The 25,251-nt window shown below is 41.1% G+C and overlaps 1 protein-coding gene across 3 annotated transcripts in view; it reads right to left on the reverse strand.

Moving 5' to 3' along the window:
- Window positions 1-6,542: 6,542 nt before the first annotated feature.
- TTLL5 (tubulin tyrosine ligase like 5) overlaps window positions 6,543-25,251 on the reverse strand; it is a 141,365-nt gene continuing 122,656 nt past the window's right edge. For 2 of the 3 annotated variants that reach the window (XM_063333497.1, XM_063333496.1), the window contains exons 33-34: window positions 18,267-18,352; window positions 6,543-8,942 (exon numbers count right to left, since the gene is read on the reverse strand). In XM_063333497.1, the coding sequence (XP_063189567.1) occupies window positions 8,776-8,942; window positions 18,267-18,352 (253 nt within the window). In that variant the 3' untranslated portion in view covers window positions 6,543-8,775. The remainder of the gene's footprint in view (window positions 8,943-18,266; window positions 18,353-25,251) is intronic. The other variant, XM_063333498.1, reaches the window with a different exon arrangement.

Genomic DNA, 25,251 nt, shown 5'->3' on the forward strand with positions numbered 1-25,251 from the left:
TGTTGTAGCTACCAAATTTCCATTCTCAGTTCACAGATCATTTTCTTACATTTCTACACTGCTCTGAAGCTTTCCTTACCTATGACTAGTGTCCTCATTAGAGCACAAATACAGGAGGTCTCCAGGCTCAGACTACTTTGTAAAGTAGTCAGACATCCCATGACAGAAGAGGATCCATTGCAATGTCTTATAAGGCAGACGTCTTCAATATGGTCTGGGGTCCAATGCAGAGCTGGTTCAGTACCACAGGGTGAGAAGGACGCAGCTCTAGGGCCAGTTCCGTTGTGCAAAAAAGATTTTTTTGTCCACTACAAGTGTTTCTAGTGGCACGCAAAACATCCACTCTATAGTACTGGGTTGTCTTCTCTTAACAGGTGGTTGAAAGGCAATGAAATTAATCAAGAGAATGCAGTTTTCAATACATATGGAGCCAACAGCGTGACACCTACACGCTTGCAAAACTATACTGATTTGTCGTAGTGCAAACCAATAAATGGTTTTATGGGCTGCCTATAACCTCCACATTAATTGTGGTTTAGAGTAACAGCAGCAATTTGGATACAGTGCAAAGAGGAGAACATGCGTTCTAATTCTTCAAAAATAACATCTACTAAAATTTTTACACTCAAAAATCACTAGAATAAATATATTGGTCAAAAGCTGTATAAAATTAATAACTAACATGCATACTATGATGTTTAGTAAGAGAACACCTGGACTTTCAGGTCTCTGCTTTACCAATATTTTCTTTTGTATACAGGGAAGTAATTTAAGCCTTGGTTCATTTTTTATGAACTCTAGAAGTGACACAGATAGAAGCAACTAAGCTCAGTGTCTTTTGTACTCTCTTGAAGAGAGGCTGCAGATGCCCTGTACAAATGCAAGATCCTTTATCACGCAACAAGTCAACATAGAAGAGACAGTTTTACTCATTGGGAAATAGATTGTCTTCAAAACGAAGTCAGACACATCAAAAAGAAATACAGCAAATGAAAATTGCTGACCAATGGTTGCCATTCTCTTACTTCTCTAAATGACAATAATGCATCTGAGATGCCACTTACGCCCATAATTTCAGAAAGAATACGGTACAGTACTTTGGATGTCACAGTGTGTTTCCAGGAAAGACTAATTTCAAAGATTACAGACCTCAGCTACTTGGCTGCTTTTAGAACATCCTTATCTAGGGCTAGGTTGCATTCGGAAGATGGCAGAGATGGTCTGAAGGCATTCAACCAAAGCAGCTGGGCCTTTTCCAGTACTGGACTACGATTTCATGGAAAACACTTAGGGGTAAGGACCTTTATATGCAGTACAGAATAGAGGTTTCTTTACAGCTGTGGTTTGTGGCACACACCCCCCCCCCCCCATTATTGGTCTCCCACATCCTGCAGACTTAGTGAAGAGCTTTCAGGCAGAAACTCTGTCCCCTGTGGTATATGCCGGCACTGTTGAATTATACCAAGGAATACCAATCTTTCAAGTGGTATCCTCTGAAGACAAAGATTTATTTCTCCCCCTTTCAGGGGGGTTGTGGTCTTTGTGCAGGGTGATGTTCTTCATCTCTCATTCCACTTAGCTGGCTAGGCAAGATGATACCTCATTGCAGTCCACAGAGACCGATGCAAGAAATAATTACACATAGGGGTTATGCATGTTGCAGAAAGCAAAGGTGACTTCCTTTTCTGGTCTGCCAACACTCAGACGTTTCTCACTAGCTGTTTACAGATATTCATTCATCACATACAGAAATCAGCATGAGGCATTATAATAATATATCATGGCCAGTGCATGTACATCACTTGATGAAAGAAGCCAGCTGGGTCATATCAAACCAGAGATTTCCTGACATTCTTCAGAAAGGATTTCTTTTTTCTCCTGCAGTTATTATCCTCTTCAGGAAGCAGACAAAACAAAGATTTGCTGTGCAGCCAGGGGCAAATCTTACAGGATTTGTTCAATACATGTAGTGTAATGACCGGGGAATGTCTTCGTAACTATGTTCTGGTCCTTTCTTGAAACAAAAATTTATGATCTTTTGAACTGCTGAAACCCTCTTGCAGGTAGACTAGATGCTTGGGAGATCTCCACTGTTTTCACAAGAATTTGTAAGAAACTCCACTTGTCGGGGAAAGCAGTAGCAGACAGTCTGACTCACAACAAGAGTCTCTGGAAGACATCCAGCTTGCACCAGGGTGCCTTGCGTGACACAATTTGACATCTGCCCCCTCAAAGGACACTTGCTACAGAAATCCCTAACTATACTTCAGGATCTGAAGATCTTATTTGGGTACTACCACTCCAAGTGCTCTATTGTGCTAATCTGAAGAACTGAAAACAACCAACCAGAACAAACAACGAAAGAGAAACAAAATAAAGAAAATGGCAATAAAACCTCAGGGAAGTATGGTATGGCAGCAGTTACAATGTGCCGACTACGCATTTTAAATTGTCTTCCATTTTTATCAATTTCACCTGCCCTCAGCCGAGCCATCATTCAAAAGACCTAAGAAACTTGCAGAACCACAATTTGGCAGGAAGAGCCACCAATTTTTATTCTTACGTATTTTTCATGAGAAATTTTCAGTAGACATATGGAGACAGGAGTTTTATAGGTCTGTGGATAAGAAAAAAAAAATTCCTAGCTGACACCATACACAAAATGTATTCCACATTGAATTTCTGGTATTAGAAATGGTGGAGAAAATACACTTTCAGGAGGGAAGACAACCCCGATTTGAATGGGAGAAAGCATCATGCAACTGGAAGCATAAGTACTGCAACTAGTGGCACTAATGGGGTGCCTACAGCTTCATTTGCCCTTCCAGTAAGTTCACAGCTGTCCATCTGCACACCTTGAAGAACAGCACAGACATCCTAGATGTATTAAATATATCTGAAACAGCGTGACCTTTTCAGAAGGTCATATAAATAAGGCAAAACCACTTGAAAAAACACGAGGTGAATCCTATATAGTAATTACTGGAAACAGTGGTGAAAAAATCCCTTGTCACTTTTTTTCCCCAACCTCAGAAAAAAAAAAAAAGTTATAGTAGAACGAGGAAATTATGACAGTCAAACATTTGTACCTGGCAATAGAGGAACTTTTCAAAGATCCCTTCCTGACTTTTGACATGGTAGTACTCAAGATACGGGGATTAGATCATTAACCCCAAAACATTTTTTGAGGAGATTTTATGACTCGTAAACATAACTAGACTGAATACAGTAACTTGTCTCCTCTTAGTCTGGGGGAAGGAGACTACACTTTATCCTTGCTACACTACAGTGAAATGAGATTTTCTAAAATACTCTTGCAGGGACACCAATTTAAACTAATGTTCTAGGATTGTCTTCTGCTGCACATCCCAGAACACTAGTAGGCAAAGGGCCAAATGCTGAAATTGCTTTTAAGCGATAACAGCACCTCTTCCACCTGCCCCAAACAAGCAATAAAAATTCTGGTAATAAAAGATACATTTTTAACAGCCCCCAAATTCTTAACAATTGCATCAAATTTGGCTTTTTAAGGCCAATTGAATTTTTTTGTGTGATAGGTCAGATAAAGAAGCCACTCCTTTTCAAAGAATATGAAATTTCTCAAGCTCATTGTGTGCGCTGTAGGCGTGGACTTGTAGAGAAGAGGCCCTGTTAAGTGTACTCTTTTCCCTAGGGAACCACTATGATTCACTGAATAGCACTGGCAAAGGCTTTACACCAGGATCTCCGCAGTGATCTGCGGAACTCTTTCCTTTAAATTGGAAACAGCAGGAAAACCTCTTTTTCAATACGGGCCGGCAAAATCCTATTTTTGGCAAGGTAATAGAGAGAGCAGACTCCTCAGGGCAGACCTGCTGTCTTTTTTGTCACCTGTAGTTCAGTGGAGTTTGTCCTCTGTGTTAAAACTGCATGGAGAGGCTGTTGCAAAAACTCAGAATCCAACAATTTTGGAGAAGATCAGCTCGTGTTTCCTAACTATTCATCTCTAAGGCAGCAAGGAAACTTAATGTCATTCTTTGGAAAAGGTTTTAAAGTGGGAAGAAAACAGTTACCAGGTACTGTAGTTCTTGAAGATGTGCTGTGGCTGTGCACATTCACCCTGAAGGTGCTCTGGACTCAAGCACTTTGGAAGACAAAGATGGTGAGAACCGAAATGTGAATGAATAAGATAACTTAAGAGCTTTGGTTAGTGGTAATTTTCTTTTCCATATTTAAGCGATTAACCGTTCACAAACATCATATTATGGATGACTTCCAGACAGCAACCTACTTTCCCCCCAAATCACAACTGTCTAGAGGTGGATCTTGGTGTCCTGTATGCTCTTGTAAGAGCTTCATCATTCTGAAAGCCTCTGCAATATATAGCGCCCAACCAGGTGAAGGTGTAGACAAGCTGCATATGACAATTTGGCAGATGTCAGCAATGTAGACTTTTCTTAGAGAACCCAACACCACAGACTGAATTCTGGTGGAACATGCCACTGTCATGGAAGGCAGCTTTGCCTTGGCTGTTCTAGTAGGCTGTACTGCAACTGTCAAAATAAAATGTCCATACAGAGTCAGACTACAACACCATCTAGCCTACCTCTCGTCTCTGAGAGTGGTCAAGAGCACACGCCTGACAGACAAGCTAAAAATCGGAAACAGCACATTATGATAGTTCTCCAGAATAGTCACTTGAAAAGTCTTAGAAACTTCCTGCTTGTTTTTTAGTTTTAATATTTAATATGCCCTAATAGATTACTTTTCTATGGATTTGTCTACTTGTCTTTTCAAACCACATACTTCCTTTGTATCCACAACATCTTGTGACGAGGAGTTCCACAGGTGAATAACATACTGTGAAAAATAATCATACGCATGCCCCCTTTTTCTTTTTCCCTTTGAATCTGACATCTTTTAGTTTCATTTGATGCTCCTACTTCTTTTAACAGGCAAGACTGTGCAATTACTCCCTTTTCACCCTTACTACCCTCCTTGCCCACCTCTTTTCCAATTAACCACTTTCGGCATGAAGATAACTATGAACGTTAAGTTTTGTGCTCTTGGTAGAAGAGATCTCAAGGACTGTTTGACTGATCTGATTCTGTAAAGATAAAATAAGGTCCTCCTGATGTTTGGCATAAACAAGGACATCTTAGCTCTAGAAACAGGAGGTTCTAGAAAGAAGAAAAGGAGGTCAAGTCCCAGATTCAAGTAAAGCTCAGAGGCTTCTTTTGGAAGCAACTCATGACAGATCCACAGGAATAACATGTCCAAGGGAAACAGTATGAAGAGGATTAATCAGCCAGTTACTTACTGCAACCAAAAAAATCCAACTATTTAAACACCAGCAAATAACCATCCAGATTCACACAGTGAGCTCAGGGTTATCATGAGCAGCAAATGTAGGACTGACTGAGAAAAAAGTCCTTGGAAGTTTGATCAAGTAAACCTTAACAAGAATAAGTCAGAAGCCAGTCTACTTTTGTTTCCAGCAAATAATCCAAAATGACGGGAACTGTTGTATTAGTACAAGGTACAGGCCCGAAAGAATGCAAGCTGAGAATCCAGTCTGTTCTGTAAACTCATCTGTAACTCGATGATCTTCTTCACAAATAAAGAGGAGGAATGGTCCTGCACTGCCAGCCATTCAACTCCATGCATACGGAGACTATCCATATTCCGGTATGAGGAAGAGGTACGGCATTGAGACTCCTACCAGTAAACAAAGATCTTGATACCAAAACCTCCTGCCACAGTGTGGAACCAGTATCAGAGATACATATATCGACCTTCCAGGCACCATAATGAGGAGCATTTCCAATAATCCATGATTGTCCAAAAGCATATCTAGTCTTGAAAATGGAAATTCTCATTGGCATCCAAGACTAAGTGATCTATCTAGCGTCACAACATGACCTCCCATTGATGGCACTCATGTGACTTGTGAGCCTGTTTAAAAGGCCAAGATGAACCATGTAAAAGTGAATTTTATACTTCACGTACAGAGTACAAGTCAGCTGCTTCTTAAGAGGAGAGAATCTAACATTACTCCCTTAATTTTTAATGTGGTGGTATGCTCATCACCTAAACACAGCACAGAACTGTTAACTGAAGCACTCTGAGAGGTTTTTGAAAAGGGACAGACATGGAGGTAACAGAGCTGCAAAGAGACAAAATACACATGTACAGTACACAGCATCCACCATGCACAGACACACATGGACTCCAGGCTGCGTAGTACACAGAGATGGAAAAAATAAGAGGCTAGAATCGCAGGATTTGTTCCTGATTCTCTACTGCACACACTCCCAAGGTAACAGTGTTTGTGCTCAGAGCTGGGATCAGCAGGTGCCCAAGGCAAAGGAATACTGCTATTTCCTTTGATGCTCTGGCTGCCCTAACACTACTGAGGCTGAACATGAGTTCAAGGTCTAGGCGTTTGGCTTGAGGTAAAAGGACCAGTCTTGATATCCCTGTTTTTTGGTGGGTTTTTTTTTTGTTTTTGTTTTTTTTTTTTGTTTTTGTTTTTGTTTTTTTTTTTAATTTTTTTTTTTTTATTTGTTGGAAGCAGAAGAAAAATTTTCCAGGGACAAAGGATGCAAGACTTCACTGCTGCTGAAGCTGACAAAATTCATTCCTTTGAAATGAGAGTCTTAGACTGCAATGTGCATTTCACCGAATATTTCAGAGACAAGATGTCTGATATACTGCTACTAAGTCATCACTGTTACAGATGTGGTGTTGGTTACATCGAACATGCAATGCAAAGTTCAGAAAACATGCTGGCTATAACTGTGTACAAATCATTATCCCAAAATGAGGGCGTGGGAGACGAGCAAAGGTGACAAAACAATTAACCTATGTTCATAAGCAGCCAGCACAAATTGGTAATTTGACAGACAAGTAAGAATGCTGTTTCTGCCAACGATCCTCTAAAGACAATCACCTTTCCTGGGGCTAACTGTGCATTTAAATCTCTATCCTCCAAACCTCTCTACAGTTTTCAGTGGTGGCTGTGATAACCTGAGCAAAGAAACTAGAGAACAAAACCAGAGATAGTGGTTCCACAAGGATGTATATCCTATAGCTACTTGGTCCTGCACATGAAACCCAGTGGAATAAGGATAACTCAGATCCCCTGGGAAGAAGAAGGGAATGGAATCTGTTATTTACTGAAGCTAAACATTATAGGGAAATAGCCCCTCCAACAGTTCGCGAACAGAGCTGGAGGCTATAGCCAATACCACAACTAGCAGAGTAGGCTATGAGAAGACAGACCCAAGGTCTTGAAGCCCACAGCTGGTGAGAACGTGCAGAAGTTTGAAGTCACAACTTCTGCAACTAATAATGAGCTGACAACTTTGATGCACCAGTAGAGACGTCTATCTCAGAGATCCATGGGTGGAATGCAATGGTTACAGATAGAAGGGACATGATCTGAAAGTAACTTCACAAGATTTTACAAATCTCTTGGTCACTGATGAAATGTGATGGTGGCACAGGCAGCAGACAAATGCTGTGGAGATTCTTGAGGAACAGAGCTGAAAAACACAGACAAAGTGAACAGATCATGAAGTGATCATGACTGTCTAGAAAATGAAAAATAAGCCAATGAAGTAAGAAAGGGAACACCTACATCAGAGAACTGCACTTTGGACAAATGAAGTATTCAATGTCTGTCATATGCACGAGTGGAACAGAAAGAGGAAAAAATGCATGTTCTGTCCGATGAATTCATGCCTGGAGCAAGCGATAGTGAAACTAATGGGGTATGAACATAATTATTTCATCTTCTTACTATTTATCTGGTCTTGAATGACAGAAAATATGCACAATCCAAGGCTGAACATGAACACGATCATTTCAAGATAAAACACTTTCCCCCCCTGACACGGTTTCTTCTGTCAGACATTTGGGTTGATCATTATCTACTTGCCAACACATGAGAATGATCTCTTAACACTGACTATACAGGTTAGAAATGACAGGGGAGCTGTGGAATAAGAAAACAGATCAAACAGGCTGTTAGAATCCAATCAGAGGGCTCTGATACAAACAACAAGAGATTTTGTACCCTTTGAGAATTACAATCCTACCACTTGCTGTTTGACAAGGCAGAAGTTGCAGAATACTAAGTTCTCCTTTAACCTGGCACCAACAAAGAGCCAGAGCTGAAGCTGTTTCCTGTTCATTTTAAGGATGGGTGGATCTTCTCTCCAATACATTTTCCAGCTGCTGATGTTGTTTTCTAACACAAGCAAATTAATTTTCATAGCATTAGGCAAATTTTAACTGGAGTGCTTCACCAAGCCACTACACTGCAATTGACAGGAGCCACCTGGGCCTCAGGGTTCAAGCTTGGGTCTGAAAACATCAGCCAATTTAAAAAGCTTATAAAGCCTAAACAAACAGAAATCAAAATACAAAAATAAGCCACACAGAACACAAGCATCCAACAGTGAAACATAAAGACAGATTTAAAAGCCTGTCCAATATAACAACAGAAAATATTTTGGGGCTGTGAATTAATAACTGAAATTATAACCAAAACAAGCAAAATTACTTTATTCAAACCAATCATTTCTATGGCTCTGGGCCAAAATTCAAGACGGCAACCAACCACACAGACGGCTGGAGGACCTCTGCCTTATAGAAAGATCTCACAGATAGTGATCAGGAAGAGGTGGGAGGAAGGGACCCCAAGATTCAGCAGCAGAAGCTCTCAGAGGTAATCATTCACCTCAGCTTGCAGGTGTGTCACAAGCTTCCACAGATTTTCAAGTACTCTCCTCAGTGGGTTGTCCTCTCACCAGGGCCTCCTCTTCGCTCTTTCCTGGGTGTTACGGGAGAGTGGTTGTATGAAGTCACTGCTGCTTTTTCCTTTGCCCCATATTTGAAGCAACACCCTGGATTCCTCACCTGGTGGCTCAGTGTTCGTCCTTCTCTGTGAGCAGAGGCTGGAAAAAGCACAAAGCAAAGATTTTGAGTAATCACAGGGGGCTATTTTGTGGGAAAAACTGCTGCGCTGCTCTGCAAATCTCAGCCATCACGAGACATCTGGATCTCCCTGTCACAAAACCTCTCTCTACAGTAACAGATGAAATCACAGATCAGTATGACAAAACCTAACTTAATAAGCTACTGTGTGAAAAAGTACTCTTGGTATTCCTCTTAAGCCCCAGAACACCTTCTTGACTCTTCGTCCCTGACTCATCTTTTCACATGCTCCTCCAGCAGCTCTAAATCCTTCTCCCTTATCAGTATGCTTTGTCTCTTTTACTCATTCGCTTGCATGGGAGTCTACTTCCCCACTCCAAAAGATGTTGAGGACCTTGGTGCAGGAGAGATGGGTGTGTGAAAAGGCTGATCTTTAAAAGAAACAAAACGGGGATAAGGAATTTTTTATTCTTCCCATTATTGTAGATTTTAATTGTACATACTGCAACATTTTCCTACCTAGGCATGTTGTGGGAAAAAGTCAATGTAATCTTCACTTCTCTTAAAAATCCTTAGACAGTCCTTTAAAAAGAAAAATCCAAAACACAAATGCACCAAGTTTATTTTGGACAGTCTGCATTTTACAGCTAATCTAGTAGGTAAAGCTTGTCCTGTGTATTTAGCACATCAGCTCGCTCCTAAATGCGAGTGACATTTGTTGAGAGCTGTTTATTAAAAATATTGCTATATTTAAAAAAAATACACTCACCTTGAAAGCCCAACATAGAGCCAAACATCGCACAACACAGAGGATCTGGAAAGATGTTTAGAAAGCAGGATTGCCAGCTATGTCATTGCACAGAAAGTTTGTAACCTGAATTAGGAACCAACCTGTCAACCATATGTATTAAGATAGGATAGAAGTCCAGAAACCTATCCCTTGGCAATATACTGAAATTAAGGAAACAAAGGCACATGAGAGAGGCAGCCAACTTCAACCTCATCTTCCTGTTTTGAAGAGACTTTTGAGCCTTCCCGTTCCTACAGAAATGCACGGTATGGTTTGTCTTTTCTTACAAACTGAATTAAAATCACTTTGAGTGAGTTCCTACCTTGAGGACTAAACTTGGTAGCCTTGACAAGGTAGCCTTGAGGCTACCTTGAGGACTAAACACAGAGAAGGGCGTTCCTATGTCTACAAGTACATACGTAGGTTCCTACCATGAGCGCAGCTCATGGCCAATTCAATTATTTCATAAACATTAAAGTATATAATTCTATGAAGCTTTATCATTTCCAAGCCACTGGTGAGCATTCCACCTCCTTCTGGTTGAGTAGGGGGGACAGAAAAAAACTCATTCCTGATAGCAGCCAACAGTAAGGGTTGATTCTCCCTAGGATATGAGTCATTGCAGCAAAACACCACATAAAACAGAACGAATCTCCTTTATTCTTTGCCTGCCAAGAGGTGTTAAAGTATCTGCCTGTATGTCTGTCCACATGTTTACATACTATTATGTCATCCATGACTGCACATCAAAAACTTTAACATTTTTGTACTTAGAACAGTTACACAGGGGGAAGAAAAGTATTACTTTCGTTTTATGGATGTGATTCTGAGTCACAAGGAAATCACAGGAATTGTATAAAGTCATTTATGGGATACACACACACTAGAACTCAGTGCTATATAGACTTCCCCAGCACAGACATACATAGCCTTGGTCAGACACCAGCACCTAATCTACTCTGCTTGCAGGTTGCAGGAATGAGCCAGAGCAGAGCACTAGGCTAGATGACAGTACTGCATCAGGGACCCATGCTAACATTTTCTAGGCCTAGTTTGGGCTGTTTCATCATACCCACAGCAAGTTTGTGGCAGAGCTGAGAAGCATGTCAGAGCCTCCTGAATTTAGCATTGAAAACAGGAACTTCCTTTCTCCCTGAAAAGCTCTGATAATCCTAGAAATTCAGATATTTTTTTTTATCCCAGAGCAGAGAGAATTCCTAATCCTAGAGTGATGCCCAGCATTCTCTTGATAATATACAGTGCAACTAAGAAAGGCAATAAATAGATGGGGTTTATTTATATCCCTGGGTGACTGACATTAGAAGACAGGACAGCTGACAACAGAAGGCCAGCCTTCCCTCCCCCATCTTTTGGGCATGATTTCAAGTTGGCTTGCTGGACTGGGCAGGCAAGAGAAAGCAGTAGTTCCAAGTCATGAAAATTAACTTAAAGGGCGTGGGGGGGGACACAGTCAGTACACACAACTGAATTCGAGTGAAGTCTCGCTGCACAAAGAGAGCAGCGAGCAGCCTCATTAACAAGTGGAGAAATCGCAGTGGAAGCCAATATGAGCCGTCCTGCTCCCCACCGTTACAGAGAAGACACTCGGTGGGCTACTCACCCAAACTGCTAATGCCCTTCTGTACTTGACAGCCTTCATTCTGATTGCTCTTATTCAGCTCCCTACTCCCTGGTTTGTTGTGGCTTTCTCTTCTCTGGCTCTTCCCCACATTTCATTTCATAACTTCAGACACTCCTTTTACCCTATTCACACACATTTCGGCTTCTATTCTTAGTCTCAAAAAATAATGCCAGATAAAAACAAAATCCAATTTGGATGGGCAAAGTCATCCTCTCTATAGGTAGCTTAATGCCAAAGGGCCAGATGTGAGACAGAAGTAGCCAAGATATTATATAAGCTCTCCCCAGTCTTTGCACACCTGATCTTGAACGACATTTCCAACACAGCAAGGAAACACAGGCAGTTTGCCATCACCTAACTACTGAGAACAAGCAACTCTCAGCCTCCAGTCAGGCAAAAACGCCAACTGCCTGAAGTCATTCCTTATCCGGCTTCGGAGTTTTCTTTGAGTCTGTCAGAAGCGAAGGCTCCTACAATTCAAGTTGGGTTCTTGTTCTTAAACAGGGAAGCTAATTTCTAGGGACTCCTTTCCTTTTTTCTCCTGCTTTTCCCAGTGGTCCTGAGACTTGGAATGTCCTTTCAGTGGCATGAGACCGGTAGCAACAGGAAAAAGCTCCTTCCTTTCATAAAAGAAAGGCAAAAGGTTGACTAAAGGTGTGAGAGGCAGGCTGCTCTTACAAGTTAAGGAATAAATGTTATTTCTGATCATTAAAAGCAATCACTGACCCTCAGCTCTAGCTGAGACCTAGAGTCGGACATCACCTTCTTAACATCATCTGAGAAGGGCCCAAAATGCTGCTTTTGGCAGAGCTTTACACTCTGCTGGAATTTAATGAAACTTATACATAGTTTTCTGATAACTGGATATACTCAAACATAGTACCTTTCTTTATGAAACTGTGGAAGTCAGCAGGGGAGAGAGAAAAAGAAGATCCTGGATGTTTCCATGATGCATGAAAGAACAACGGCTTTAGGAAGATAATTCTAAGAACAAATGTGAAACCAAATATCCTCCATTGTAACTGATTCTTTGCCCTCCCAAAAAGGGAGGCACGATAGTAGGATTCACCTCAAGCTCCACTGCTTTCCAAAGTATAATAAAACGGACTGATTCTGTTTCTCAATAACCCTTTCTCTTCATGGAGACAGCACTACAGAGAGAGAGATGCTGACAGAATGTTATTACTGCTGTTGACAAAGGCTGTATGCAGGGTGAGAGGCTGCACTGGAAAAGTTTGATGCAAGGTGCTGGATATCACACTGCTATTCCCTTTCAGTGGCCCACCCAGACCTTCTCAGCCAGTCAGGTGGTCCTGGAAGGATTTATGTGAAAGAGCTCATCATTACTCCATTCCTGGACTAGGATAAGTAATGAGGTGACATCAAAAGTTGCTCTTTTATGTCATAAGATACCTCGTGCCCAAGTCTGAGGTAGAGGTTGCTCCAGGTGCCCATTTGAAGGTCACCTTTCAAAGTCAAACCACTTGTGCAGTCAGTCACAGCAACAAAAGAGAACCAGGAGGGTGGCAAATGAAGACTGGAATTAACAGGATTAGGGTGAGGGAGGAGGCGTACCAGCAATGTGCTGTGCAGAAACCTGAGTGATTTCTTTTCCCAGCTGTTCCTGATGAAGGATTTGGACAGTGTGGTGAGACCAGCTGAAATCATAGCCAAGGTTCCTCTTGGGAATGTGGTAACAACATAAAAATAAATACATTGGTGTTCAACAATCTACTGCCTTCCGAGGCTGCAGGGAAGCCTGGCAGAAGCTGAGGAAGCCTGGACAAGGCTAGGCAGCTGGGAATTCCACCCTACTGTAGCAAATGGCCAGAAAGCTGACACAGGCCGTGCACAGTGGCAACAGTACATACCCTATCCCACCCCTACCCTTTATGCACCGAGAGAGTTGAGAGACACTGGCTGATAAAAGAATCTCCAAATCCCTCTTCATTTAGATCTGGCAAACAATACAAAGTGATTTTTTTGCGCCCCCCCTCCTTTTTTTTTTTTCCTTTTTCTAGTGCAGGATAGTTTTGAAGCTTGTACTTTTGCATACCTGCTAAAAGCATCTCTGCTTTTCTTTCTTTAAGCTTATATAAAAGAGGCTGCATTTCAAGAATAATGCTAATTCGAGCAGTGGGCAGACAACAGCCAGTCACAGCTTAGCAATTCCAACGTGAACTCTAATTTCAGGTCTCACAAGACACACATGACCTTCTTACAAAGGAGCACACAATAATTTTGGATATAAAAAATTTTAGAAATACACAGTCTACCTGTAGATTTCCTGTAAAATGAAAAAAATCTAGAGCGTGGTAGATACAGAGAAGAGTAAGTGCAACAGTGCTCCTTACTATCACTAGTTTGCACATTCATTGCTCTGTACCAGACCACACTGCTTGCACATTCATCTTATTTGGACAGCATTCAGAAACTGCTCTCCACCTTAGCCTAAAGAAGGAAATCACTAGAAAACTAAGAACACCAGCCTGCCTTCTACATGGATTAGATCCAAACCAGTTTATTAATCCCCATATTCTTCAACTAATCTCTTGGCAGTTCAGGATCCAGGTTTAAGCCCTCACAGGTGATGATACACTTGCATACCTTCTGGACTTGGCATTCATGCAGATACGGGGGCCAGGTAAACGTCTAAAGTAAACAGACAACTGTGCATCATCTTGCAACAAAGCTCAGATACAGACCTGGGAATCACAGGGAATAAAGTCAAGTCTATACCACCTAGCTCAAGAAGTTTCCTCCCTAGCTTCCACCAGACTAGGTGGAGATCTGAGACTTTGCACGAATTAGCAGTCTTCACTCCTGTCAAGCTCAGACAGCACATTACTAACTTTTACCTCCCCTAATCAGTAACTCTAATGCTTTTTTCTTCTCCCAGCACACGTAGTGGAAAAGCCATGTGGACACTAGTAATATAAACATTAACACAATAGAACTGCATCACTGTTAATCAGCCTGAGTATGAAAAGGCAAAAGTCCCGTCAAGTCTGGAGCCAGGCAGTAGTCTTGTCCAGTTTTAATCATGATTCATATTTGTTTTTAATTATAAAGGTTATTAGCTCATTATATTTTTGCCACAGCAAAACAGAACCCCAGAAGTATTCTGTCTTCTGAAGCTTTTAAAGTAAGAGTTTCACAAACTCTCAAGAAGTTGGCAGCAAACAGGAGACAGAAGCACAAAGACAGAAGACAGTTTTCACTCATAGTTGCTGTTACCTTTACAAATCAAACCAAACCAAATAAAATCAGCTGTGGTCATCACGGTCTCTGGGCTTTTGCAGACAAGAGTCTAGCTCAGGAACACAGCAGCTGCCTGGGACTATGTTGTTATATTTTCATAAAGTGCCCTTCCTACTTTATTCTTCCTAAAATCTGCTTTGTGTTAGTGTTTTCAAAAAGTGTTTCAAAAATAACTTTCTAACTATGAGGTCTTCCACGTAGCTACAGAACTTCCTTGATGCTTCTTGCCAGTGGTTCAAAAGATAAATTCTGGTGCAAAAATGACACCTTTTTTACCTAGAACTTAATTTTCTTGAGGAAAAAGAATTCATGCACTATTCACCTAATGCCGCTAGAGAGGAACAGAAAATAAAACAGCGAAATATGGCAAAATGTCTCCATACACCTTACATAGTTAATATATATAATTGAAAAAAGATGACGAGCCTGTAGGTTCCTTCCTTCATCTGAACTCGCCATATTAAACACAGCCTCATAAAGACAACCTGGAACTTAACAACCCACCATATTACTTAGGCTTAGCTGCTACTCAGCGAGCTATATTCTGAAGAACACTTGGAAAAAAGAATTGATTTCTTAGTTCACAATCACCCTATTTCACTAATACTAATTGAATTGCTAAATTCCGTGAAGCAGGAAACGATCAGTGTAATGCTGAGGGATCCTCAAAGTAACACAGAATAAAGAAAGCAATGTGATAATGGCTGTATTTTCAGAATGACAACCCACTAGTGGCTGAGTGTTCAATTTCAGTGAAAAATCAGGTCAGAAACATTTTGAGTGTTCCCTAGAGGTAGTAATTCTTAGTAGTTCTTTACTAGAATAAATCCTGTTAAACTTCCACGAACTTTGATAGGAAACTGTCTGTTCAGACACTACAAATAACCCCCAAATGATAGCTTGCAGATTTAGCTTCCTGTCTGTAGATACTCATGAGAATCTCTGCCTTCTCTCGCATTGCGCCAGAAGCACACAGCTCTCACACAACTTCTGCCTTTCCATGAAATGAGGCTGAGGCCATAGGGATGAGAGGATGCCATGCTATCATTGTAGCGGTGGCTTGTTTCAGAATCCTGAGCTGCTTTGCAGATATGCTGACTTTGATATGCTGACTTTCATTCTCCCTTTTACTTCATCTTAGGAGCTTGTGTCCACTGCACACCAGTATCTACAACTGCTATTCTCCTACAGTTTAAGTGCTAACCACTACTGAACGGTTTTCTGGACATTCTGGTTAAAAGTTTCCATATTGCCCGACTCTCACTTCCTTTGAGCATCATCCTTGCTTTTGGTTAGATTATTTGTGACACCTTTCTGCTGCTTCTCTGCAGAGCCCCATAGCTATCCTCAGATAGACTGTTAGAGCAGAAGGCCTGTTCAAGCTTCTCAGGCATTTTTGAACATTTGCGTGCATGTTTATACAGAGGTTCTGCCTGGTTCCTCTTTTATCTCTGCAACTTTTCACAGCCTTCTATCTTTAAATGCTTGCACTTTATTCTGTAATCTGCTTTATGACTTGTGTCTCCAACCCCTTTATAGTTGGTATCTAGGATACCAAATAAGTATCCCCAAATAAGCTGCTGATGAGGGGAAATCGGGGCCCTAGTGTAAGCAATCAATGGAGAGAGTGAAGAAGAAAAACAGCTGTTCCTGCAGGAAGGACCAGAGTAGTTTCTGAGACACACAGACTGGGCACAGCAGCCTCTGACGCATACCAGTGGCTTGGTGCAAAGCTGAAGAAAATATCATTCCCCAGTTTCCAAGAACAAACATTTTGCTCTAGTTAGTTCAATCACCACAATATTTAGCACTGTTCTTGGAGCTATACACCTCTTCTAGCAACAAGGAAGCTTTGAGTAACCCACCCACCATGGTTCTGCTAGCCTACCCCCAGCCAAACCAGGGTTCTATCTAAGCTCTCACACTCTTAGCTAAATGGCAGGGTAAACCCTGTGTTTCAGCTTTGGAGAGGATAAGTTTAGTACAGTGCAGCTAGCCTAGTCCTACAGAAGGAAACATGAGCTGAAGTTCTCAGTTCTCACTGGATTACAAGTATTTCCGGAGAGGATGACTACCCTGAACTTTGTAGTTGTTATCTAGTCTGTATTTTCCTTCAGCTCTGGCTGTTGCCTTCCGTCATTAATATTATCAACAATCCTCAGGCATGCTCTGCATTAAGTATTCACAGAAACAGGGAAGGACAGAAAAATGCTACCTACAGATCACAGACACACGTAACAACAACAGCACTCAGAGGAGACGGACAGAATACCTTGCAGAGGTTAAAATTACAGGGTGGCAACCATGACAATGCTCTTAAAACCGTGAAAAAGGCGGCAGAATACGGCACACAAACACCTTCATGTAAGTCCACTCAGCGAACCTGTTTGTTCAATATACTGAGAACTCAATTTTTACATTTAATTGTAAATTTACGTGTTACCTTATCTTATATAATGTACTAAAAACTCAACTTGAACTATGAAGTAGACCAGAACTTTTGCCTTAACTATACATATACTACAGTATTGACATAATTTTATTTATTTTGATAATCCCATTATATTCCATTCCTGCACTGTTATGTTTCAATGTGCTGTAGGGGTTTTTTTATTGACTATGCCTATTCACCCTATAAAATTTCTGGTAGGATAACTGTAGTTTTTGGCAGGTGGTAAAGTGTGGGAGGCAGTTTGGAACTGTACAAGTGCATTAGCTGAATGTTTGTGCTAGAGGATCAGCAATAAAATCACTGACATTAATAATGGAAATGTCATCTTCGAGTTTCATAGCTAAATAACCAAGAGATGAATTAGGTAGTTCACCCCTGTGCAAACTTTTCTTTCAGCCTGTGAAAACACAGAGATCACTGCATTAGTGATACACAAGTCATGTTTTCAGGGTTTTCACAGCCAAACAAAAGGGGACAAACATACATTTTAAAAGCATTCTAGACCATAATTTGCCCATATATTCCATTACGGCAACATCACAAATTATTGTGGGCCATGGGTAATATGGGTTCATCAAGACTACACAATCTGCTAACAGGTTTGCATCGATGAGAAATGGATTTGGTCGTCATTTATTGAGACTTTAACACCAGATAAACCTGTTTTAATTAATTAGACACTAAGGAATGATGAAGATTTGATTCAATAAGCCACAGTGATTTTCCTTTGGGAGCTTTCACCTCTACTGATTGACTTCACTATGCAGCTGATTCACAAGTCTCAACTATGTCTTTCTGAACTAAGGGGCTTTTCTGCAAGAAGAGAAATGTAAAGAATGTCCTGGCCCTTTATTACAGGCCAAGCTTAAACAACAGAGCATCTTTGAGCCAAAGCCTAAAGCAAAGGGGAGCCATTTTAGCCAAGTTTTTTTTCCCAGCCACATTTTTAGGGATCTTCCTCTTCCAACTTTATGAAACTCAGCCTTTGCTCCCTTCTGTTTAGTCTTTTTAATCCCAGGAGGAATAAATTCCCTGCACAGCTGAACCCCGACTGTTACCTAGGAACCACTACGTGCAGGGTAGGCAGCTGTGTTTCTTCTTGCTGCTGAGAAAGTTTTTTTCCTGCCAGTTCTTGAGAAAGATGAAAGCATCTCAGCATGCCCACCCCCACTTTCCTGGTCTTTAGCACTGGCACTCACCTGCGGAATTTGTCCCTGGCTCACAGGATGCAGCACTGTGAAGGCTGTTCTGGAATCCATTCAGTTGCCTTTCTGCAGAGGTCACCCTAACAGGTAAAAGCATCAAATTAGATGGAGGTAAGAAGGGATAGGCCAACAAAGAATAAAAGCCTCAAACAAAAAATTGAAATTCTCCTAGTTCACATCATCTCATTGGGATTGTAGCTATAAAGCTGTGCATGAACATGGTACGAAAAAGGCCGCGACAGCAACTGACTCCAAAAAGGCAGAGCAAGACAGATGAACACTCAAGCCACCTGCAAGATTCTGATGTGCCTAAAATGCTTAATTGTCCCACACACCTTGGAAGCTGATTCTGGAGGATAAAGGAGATTGTAAGTGGTATTGGATCACCAAAACACAACTCAACTAGTAATGCTGTGGTAGCCTTATTCCAGTGATTTAAAGAAAAACGATTAAGCAACCTTAGAACAGAAATACACATGCTGGTAAAAACACGCTACATTCAAAAGTTACATCCTTGCATCTTGTTTCAGCAGAGACAGCTCATTTAAGCAAGATTTCTCACTTGTCTTGGAAACTGAGACCCACAGAATGCATTTAATCTCCAGCAGTCCAGTGCCAGTCCTCAAGCAGCTACTTTATGCAAAACCTCTTGCATTTATCTCAGCATTTGAGTTACAACAAAACCATATTCTATGGAGTAAAACTGCACTTCCTTTAACTCTTATAAAGATTTATTATCAAACTGAGACCATGCCGTCTTACATTAAAAATGGGTCTACTCACAAGACAAGGTCAAGCTATACAGCTGCAATGATCTATTCTGTTCTTAAAATCTATACAATTGATCCATCTGTTCCTGGTTTGTCCTCTCCTCCTTTATCCCTCCTTGACCTTCTTCCACCCCGCTCAACTCTATTCTGATCACTCCAGACTCCTGCGTGTATACTCGTGTCTCTCTGTCAGAGTCCTTCTCCTTCATTCATTCAGCTCTACAGCGTTATGGTTACTGTGAGCTCTTCTCCAGAAGAGCACTGTAATCTCCAATCCCCATGTGATGTCCTGATGACTAACAGACCCAGGCACACGTGTGCAGTTTCTATAGTTTTGTCTGAAACCTTTTGCTTTCAGATTTCAAAGTCAGCAAGTTGCCAGTAATCCAGGTGCTCCTGGCAGCTATAAGGCCAGTGAGGGACTCCTGTATTTTATCTCAGTTGGAGTTTAGTGAAATAAATTGAAGTCCATACATGAAGGGAGAGGGATGTATATATGACATTTGCAAAACAGAACACCTTAGTTGAGTCAGCCATAATTTGGAATGCTATTGTCAAATGAGGTGCCTGTTATTATGTTTATTGTCTCTTGGAGAGATTTTTGGATCTGTATTTATGGTTTCTTTTGCTGCTGATATTGCATAGTCCTTCTGGGAGCTGAGAATCCAGATGGATCTTTATGCTTCTTACACAGAGATTCCATGTTCATAATTAGCTTGTCCACTTTGTTAATGCAGGACAACTGACAGCCAAATTCAGCTCACCCTTCTGCAGGTAGAATGCAAGACCAGTGGTTGAAAATGTCAGCAAGAATGCCAGCAAGTACAACAACAAAAACCAAAACAAAACAGGGAACAGTCAACTTCTACCTTAAAGTGTGGTTTATGTTTAGAGAATCTCTTTCTCTCTACAGACTTGCCCTTTCTCTTTTTTGTCTACCCACAGTGTACCTTGATTCTTGCAGTTTCAACTGTCACCTCCACACACCTCATTCTCAAATCAGCTTCTGGGTCACTGATCTCCCACCACGTTATGCTCATCCCTCAAGTTCTCTCTGCTGTCCTGATGGAAGCTCCAATGCCAGAACATACTCACTATTTAAACTGAGTTAATCCCCTTCTGCTTTCTTCCTCTTTGGGTTGGCTGAAACCCTACTGCCTTTCTCAGGCTCCTGCTTTTAATGTCTGTGTTGTTTTAGCTTCCACTTCTCCAATGCAATCCATTGTTATGTTCTCCATTTCTTCTTCATCAGTACTAACAAAGACAGTGTTCCTACTGTCCCCTCCATGTAAATATCTGTCATTGCCCTTTTCCATCCCTTATACAGCTAACGCCTCCTTGAAACTGATACCGACTGACTTCATTTAGGCAGTAAACCAGCCCTAAGCTGCCCAGCCTGGGACTGCAAATTTGGAGGATGCTCTTATTTCACAGGTAGAACAAGAGAAATAAAAAATTAGAAAGAAATATTTTCTTGAATAAGTTTTGAACACCTTTGTTTTAACAACCTATTCCTGGGATGCTATGAACGCATCTAATGGTCCAGGGAGGACAAAACCGACACTAACAAATTCACATCACAAAAAGCCCAGGTTTGACAAAAGGACAGCAGCAGATGTGAAGACCCAGAGCCAGGGAGGCTTGTTGCTCTTTGTTGCTCTTGGACAGGGTATCTCTGCACGTGTATCTGTGTGTATGATCTGAGGCTAGCCAAGGGTAAAGAGCTACAGGCCTAGAGAGCCCAGCTGTGTCAGGGTGTTAAATCAAGGCACGTCTCTCAGATGCACAGCTTTTGCTGCCAAAAATGTCTAAGGGTCACGCAGCCTGATTAACCCCGATGCTCAGGAGCTAAAAAAACAAGCGTGCCGCAGTAGCAAAAAAGTGAAAGGGGTTCCAGTAACAGTTACATGCTTGCTCTCCTGCTGCCTGTCCTCTTTTCAGTGGGCACTCAGTTTGTAAGTGTGAGGTACCCGGCTTACTTAAGACACTTCACGCATGCCTATGAATAAGCACACATGGGCAACACAGGATACAAACCAGAACCATAGCATTTTACAGGGCTTGCTCTGTGGCCATCATTCTACTTTTGGCACATTTGCCAGGCTTGGCCAGGCTGTCCTCGAACAGCTGGCTACTGCCATATCCAATTGCAGTCAGGACTCCACCCTGCTGTGGGATGGATCTCCTGAACCCTGGAGAAATGCATCACCTCTACCCTATTTCTGTACTAGTTACAATAGAGCACAACTTGGGCTCTTCCGCTGCTGGCACCATGCAAAGCAAATGTACAAAACAAGAACAAGGTAGAAAGACACTGTGGTGTGGTGTTGGGACTTGAAGGGGATATTTGTTTTGAAAGGCTTCCTGAATAAGAGATGTTGAGGATGACATTTACACAGAAGTTCAGTACAAGAAATTATGCCATGTTGATCAACATCCCCAGTAGTTTGTGATGTTCCAGTCTATAGCTGATAAAGTTGGTGATCTTCTTGGGCTCTCTCTCTCCCTGATAACATTTTGAAATACATGCTTCTTTTCCTCTCCCTGGCATTTCCTCTCTTTATTACAGTGGTCTAACGTTGACAGCTGGATTTTTCTGAGATCTTTTGTCTGATAGTTCTGTTCACTGACTGTTTGAGACCTTGATCTACTTGATGCTCTCATAGTTAGAGAGCAGGTTTCTGAAAAGTTACTATAGCAATGGTAGTGCAGAAATTTATATTTATTGCGACTTAATCATTCCTAAAAGGAGAAAGATTTTCCGTCTACCCACTTATACCAGTTCGCTCTGGATTCTGACAGTTGAGCTAATATATTTTTCTACTTTGTATGCTGTCATCTGTAATGTGAAGATCCGATACACCAAATGCTGCTTCCAGGGACATCTGCTTCATTCCACAGCTTACGAATATTATATCTGTGATCACTATCTTAAAATGCTGCTCTCCACTTCATGGTTCACAGACCTGCCAATAGCAGTGGCAACATGAGCAGTGGAAAGGACTCAGTCTGACTCTTGGAAAGAAAGAAGAGTCTGTTGCATTAGCTGTTCAAAAACTATCTTTCTACTTGTGATATGATCACATTTAATTGAAACTATGGAGCCCCATGAGACCGTTTTATGGGGCTACATTTCAGCATAGAGCTACATATTAAACCATTTCTATCAGTTAGTCTTTTTCCACACTTTAATATGGGCCCTGGATTTCCACTCTGTTAGTTTAAGCAAGGAGTCTGCTTTGTATGCAATTCATTATAAAGTCAACCTACCACCTTTTACAAGTTGAGAGACTGAGAAAAACAAGAGAGGCCAGGAACTGAAGAGACAAGACTGAATTGCCTGGCTGTTCTATTACTTTTTTCCTTTATGTTTTAACCAGGGAAGCGTCCAACTTACTAGATAGTTTTTGAATTAGTCAGTAATGTTCATCTTTAGCATCTCACTCTGTTTATAGTTGAGTTTTCTACTTCTTATTCTTTTCTTCCTCTTCTGGAAGCCATGTGTGCTGGCTGGGAGAGAATTGATAACGCATGCAAGGAAGAGATAGGTCAAAGAGACAAAGTTGATTTTAGTTTGTCTTCACAGTCCAGTCTCTGGAGAAATTCTACAAACAATTTTAAAAAGATGATCTTTACTAAGATCTTAAACAAAAGCCAGGTGGTGCAAGAGCAGACTGGGAAATAAGGTCTGGCTTACTGAAATACACGAGGAAAAAAAAAAAAAAAAGAGACACAAGAGCTTTAACAACAGAATGGGATTAGTTTCAGTGAGCCTTGTAGAAATAACATATAGCACTGAGATCTTTGAGGCAAGAGATCAGGAAAACAGCCAACAAGTATTTGGGGGTGAGAGTGGGCAGCAAATTCAAAATGACCTGACAGAGAAATGAAGCAGTCAAAAAGCCAAAATTAGATTAGATGTTATGGAGAGGGATATTTGCCATGTCATAACCTAAGGATATGGTAGTCCCCACACTGGAAAAGTACAGTTCTGGGTGCTGCAACACAAGCACTGACAAACTGAAGAAAATACAGTAAATTCCAGACAATTAAGGACTTGGCAGGTGGAACTACTATCTGAAGTTAACAAAACCTCAACAAGTCTAAGCAACATTAGGAAACTCCAAGCAGTAGAAAGATATTCAAAAGATGGAAAACATTTGCAAGGGAAAGTGTTTAGGGTAGTTCAGGAAGGAGAAACAAGGTACAACATAGGAAAAATTCAGGATAAGGTTTCTGATAATAAGGTACTCTAGATCCTTAAATAGCCTTCTATAGGACATGGTGGGGTTTCTGCCACTGGAGTTTTTTGAAAGCAGGCTACCACAATGTCTAAGAATACTTCGTACAGAATAACCAAGGACTGTAAAGAACAGGCTGAAGCATGCAAGACATCTTTTTCTTTTCTAATCTATATTCCTTTGACACAGAGGTTTCTCTCCATTCACTCTCCTCCGCCGATGCATCTCCAGTCTTCCTGACAACAATGAATGGATTAAATTAGACTAAGACATAGCAGTTTTTAAATGACCAGCTCTCGGTATGCTGGAAATATAGCTGGGCACTGCTGTTTTCCGTGTAAGTGAAAAAATGTTACTGCAAGATCCCATGAATGGCAAGAATGGGTTTGGAGCCTTGTGCTGGAGACTGAAAGGCAACTTGGAAAGTATTTCCGGAGTGGCTCCTTGCAGCCTTCAATACTTGGATTAGTTTTCTGAAATTCTGAAGGAATCTTTTGCTTTTTTTCCCCCTTCAGTGCATTTTTGGTGCTGAACTTTTTCCGGTTTTCCCACACTCCTGCCTGTCACAGAGCAGAAACCACAAAAATGCAGTAAAGTAAAGTCTGTCCAAGGAGCTGCAATTCCATCTCACAAGGATAAACATTTCCTCTGCCAAGAAGTGAGCACAGCACACCGGCATCTTCAAATACACATCCCTGCTGCCCAGCAGAGAAACCCACTGACACAGCCTGTCACCTGCACTAACATGAGCTACCCAACATAAAAGAAATCAGATAGTAAACCCACCTGCCAGACCTGATGCTCACATCTGCATTTGCTGAGTAGACAAAGTCTACTAACATCTTGTTTTCTTTTTAAATAGTTTTGGGGGATTAATTCAGTGTGTTATCTCTTAAGATAGCAAGAGTACAGGCAGGACAGGAAATACACAAGCTTCCCCAAAGTAGTTCTGTCCAAGCTCCTTAAATACGCCTTGCAGTTCCAGATCTGATCCACACACACTGATAGTGCCCTAGCATCTTCATAAGGTGTCTTTCATCAGTAATCTTTTAGTAAAACTTCTCTCTTTGAACAGGAAGCAAACACAGAATCAGGAAACCTCACAGGAACCTGCTCGGAAAGCTTTACAACTCTTCTGGATGTAGAGTAAGTATAAGGGAGGAAGTTGTGAATGCAATTTTTGCCCTTTGGTATTCAAGGATGAAACAGTCTGAGGATATGAGGAAAAACCCGTTGAAGGATTTAGTCTAAAACAGTTGTACCATTTAAGAGGAGATAAACAGAGAGCTGAGGAAGCTACCAATAAAAGGTAAAGAAGAAAACCCATAAGTCTTGCTCACATACTCTCATAATGCACAAAAAGAGAAAATACACCAAGAAATAGAAAGGAAGGTAACCTACAATCAGTAAGCAACATTTCATAGTGATTTTTGTTTGTTGGTTTTTAAGATAACAGATGCCAAATCCATCTACCTTAGAATGGAAAGCACTATACAACTAAAAATTTGGTAAGAGTTAGTAGAAGGATTTCTACAAGTAATGAGGAAAGCTATCACTACACTAGGCACAATATAAACACTTTAAATGTAATACAACACATGTGCATGAAGACATAAGTCAAATCATTGTGTGTTAAACTTATGGGGAAACTTGGCCAAAGGGTAGATTAGTTTGTTAAGGATATTGAGTGGGTTGATTTTTTTGGCAGACTCTTCTGACCCATCAGATTCTAGCCCCCATCAAAGACTGAGCATGGAGGGAGTGTCTCAAGTGCCTTAAACATAAAGTACCATACTTGGTACTCTCAAGTTATTTGAGACATCTGCATAGGACTGGCAGATACAACGTGAGATCTACAGAAGACTTGTGCTCATCTGGAGCAGCCGTTGTAAGGTCAGGTGGAATAGCCCTGGGCATTTAATATGTCACTAGCAACCTGTATTTATGTAACTGAATCCCACCATACTT

This window comes from Chroicocephalus ridibundus, chromosome 4 (assembly GCF_963924245.1).
Source record: "Chroicocephalus ridibundus chromosome 4, bChrRid1.1, whole genome shotgun sequence".
Classification (NCBI taxonomy): domain Eukaryota; kingdom Metazoa; phylum Chordata; class Aves; order Charadriiformes; family Laridae; genus Chroicocephalus; species Chroicocephalus ridibundus.